Source organism: Halyomorpha halys, unplaced genomic scaffold (assembly GCF_000696795.3).
Source record: "Halyomorpha halys isolate HHAL.00 unplaced genomic scaffold, Hhal_1.1 Scaffold278.1, whole genome shotgun sequence".
Lineage (NCBI taxonomy): Eukaryota > Metazoa > Arthropoda > Insecta > Hemiptera > Pentatomidae > Halyomorpha > Halyomorpha halys.
The window spans coordinates 416823-418429 of NW_027109219.1; the positions used below are offsets into that span (position 1 = coordinate 416823).

At 41.2% G+C, this 1607-nt stretch overlaps 1 protein-coding gene across 1 annotated transcript in view; it reads left to right on the forward strand.

The window, feature by feature from the left end:
* LOC106680681 (mucin-2) overlaps positions 1 to 1607 on the forward strand; it is an 18148-nt gene that overhangs the window by 12911 nt on the left and 3630 nt on the right. Inside the window, exon 4 of the mRNA XM_067047403.1 lies at positions 208 to 1547. Coding sequence (XP_066903504.1) covers positions 208 to 1547 — 1340 coding nt within the window. The remainder of the gene's footprint in view (positions 1 to 207; positions 1548 to 1607) is intronic.

Here is a 1607-nt window from a genome sequence, read left to right on the forward strand (position 1 = left end):
CCACGGGTACAAGGACACCCCACTCCGAAACAACACTGCAACATTCAACGTCATCGCCTCACTTACAAGCAACTTTTCCAAATGTAACCGAATCGGTGGGTCCCAAAACAACAATTGCAACTGCAACAGAATCTTCTGGACCTGAAACAACTCTTGCAACTGCAACTGAATTATCTGATCTTAAATTAACTTTTCCAAATGTAATAGAACCATCTGGCCCTGAAGGAACATTACCAAATGTAACCCAATCGGTGGGTCCGAAAACAACCGTTGCAACTGCTACCCAATCATCTGGTCCAGAAACAACTAATCCAACTAACACCGAATCATTTCTTTCTAAAATAAATCCTTCAACTGCAACTGAATCACCTGGTCCTGAATCAACTTTTCTAAATGTAATAGAACCATCTGGTCCTGAAGGAACATTACCAAATGTAACCCAATCGGTGGGTCCGAAAACAACCGTTGCAACTGCTACCCAATCATCTGGTCCTGAAACTACTCTTCCAACAGCAACCGAATCGGCTGGTCTTGATACTGCTCTTCGAACTGCAACTGAATCATTTCTTTACGAAACAACTTTCCTAAACGTAACCAACTCTTTGAGCCCGGAAACAACACTTCCAACTGTAACCCAATCATCTGGTCCTCAAAATACTCATCCAACTACAACCGAATCGTCTGTTCCTGAAATAATTATCCCAAATGTAACCCAATCGGTGGGGCCGGAAACAACCGTTGCCAATCCAACCCAATCATCTGGTCCTGAAACCACTCAAACTGCAACTGAATCGTTTAGCCCTGAAGTAACTTTTCCAAATGTAAACCGATCGATGGAGCCTAAAACAACTCTTCCAGCTACAACCCAATCATTTAGTCCTGAAACAACTCTTCCTATCCCTACCGAATCGTATGGTCCTCAAGCAACTGTCCCAAATGTAACCCTATCTGTGTGGCCAGAAACTACCGTTGGCAATCCAACTCAGTCATCTGGTCCAGAAAGAATATTTTCAAATGTTACCAAATCAGTGCGGTTTAAAATAACTTTTCCAACTGCAACTGAATCATTTAGTCCTGAAGTAACTATTCCAAATGTAAACCAATCAATAGTGATTAATACTACTCTTGCAGCTACAACCCAATCATCTGGTCCTGAAACAACTCTTCCTATCGCTACTGAATCGTCTGGTCCTCAAGCAACTGTCCTAAATATTACCCAATCTCTGTGGCCGGAAAACACCGTTGCCAATCCAACCCAGTCATCTGGTCCTGAAACAATATTTCCAAATGTTACCAAATCAGTGCGGTTAGAAACAACATTTCCAACTACAACTAAACCATTTAATCCTGAAGTAACTTTTCCAACTGCAACTGAATCATTTAGTCCTGAAGTAACTTTTCCAACTGCAACTGAACCATTTAGTCCTGAAGTAACTTTTCCAACTGCAACTGAATCATTTAGTCCTGAAGTAACTTTTCCAACTGCAACTGAATCATTCAGTCCTGAAGTAACTTTTCCAACTGCAACTGAATCATTGAGTCCTGAAGTAACTTTTCCAACTGCAACTGAATCATTTAGTCCTGAAATAACTTTTCCAACTGCAACT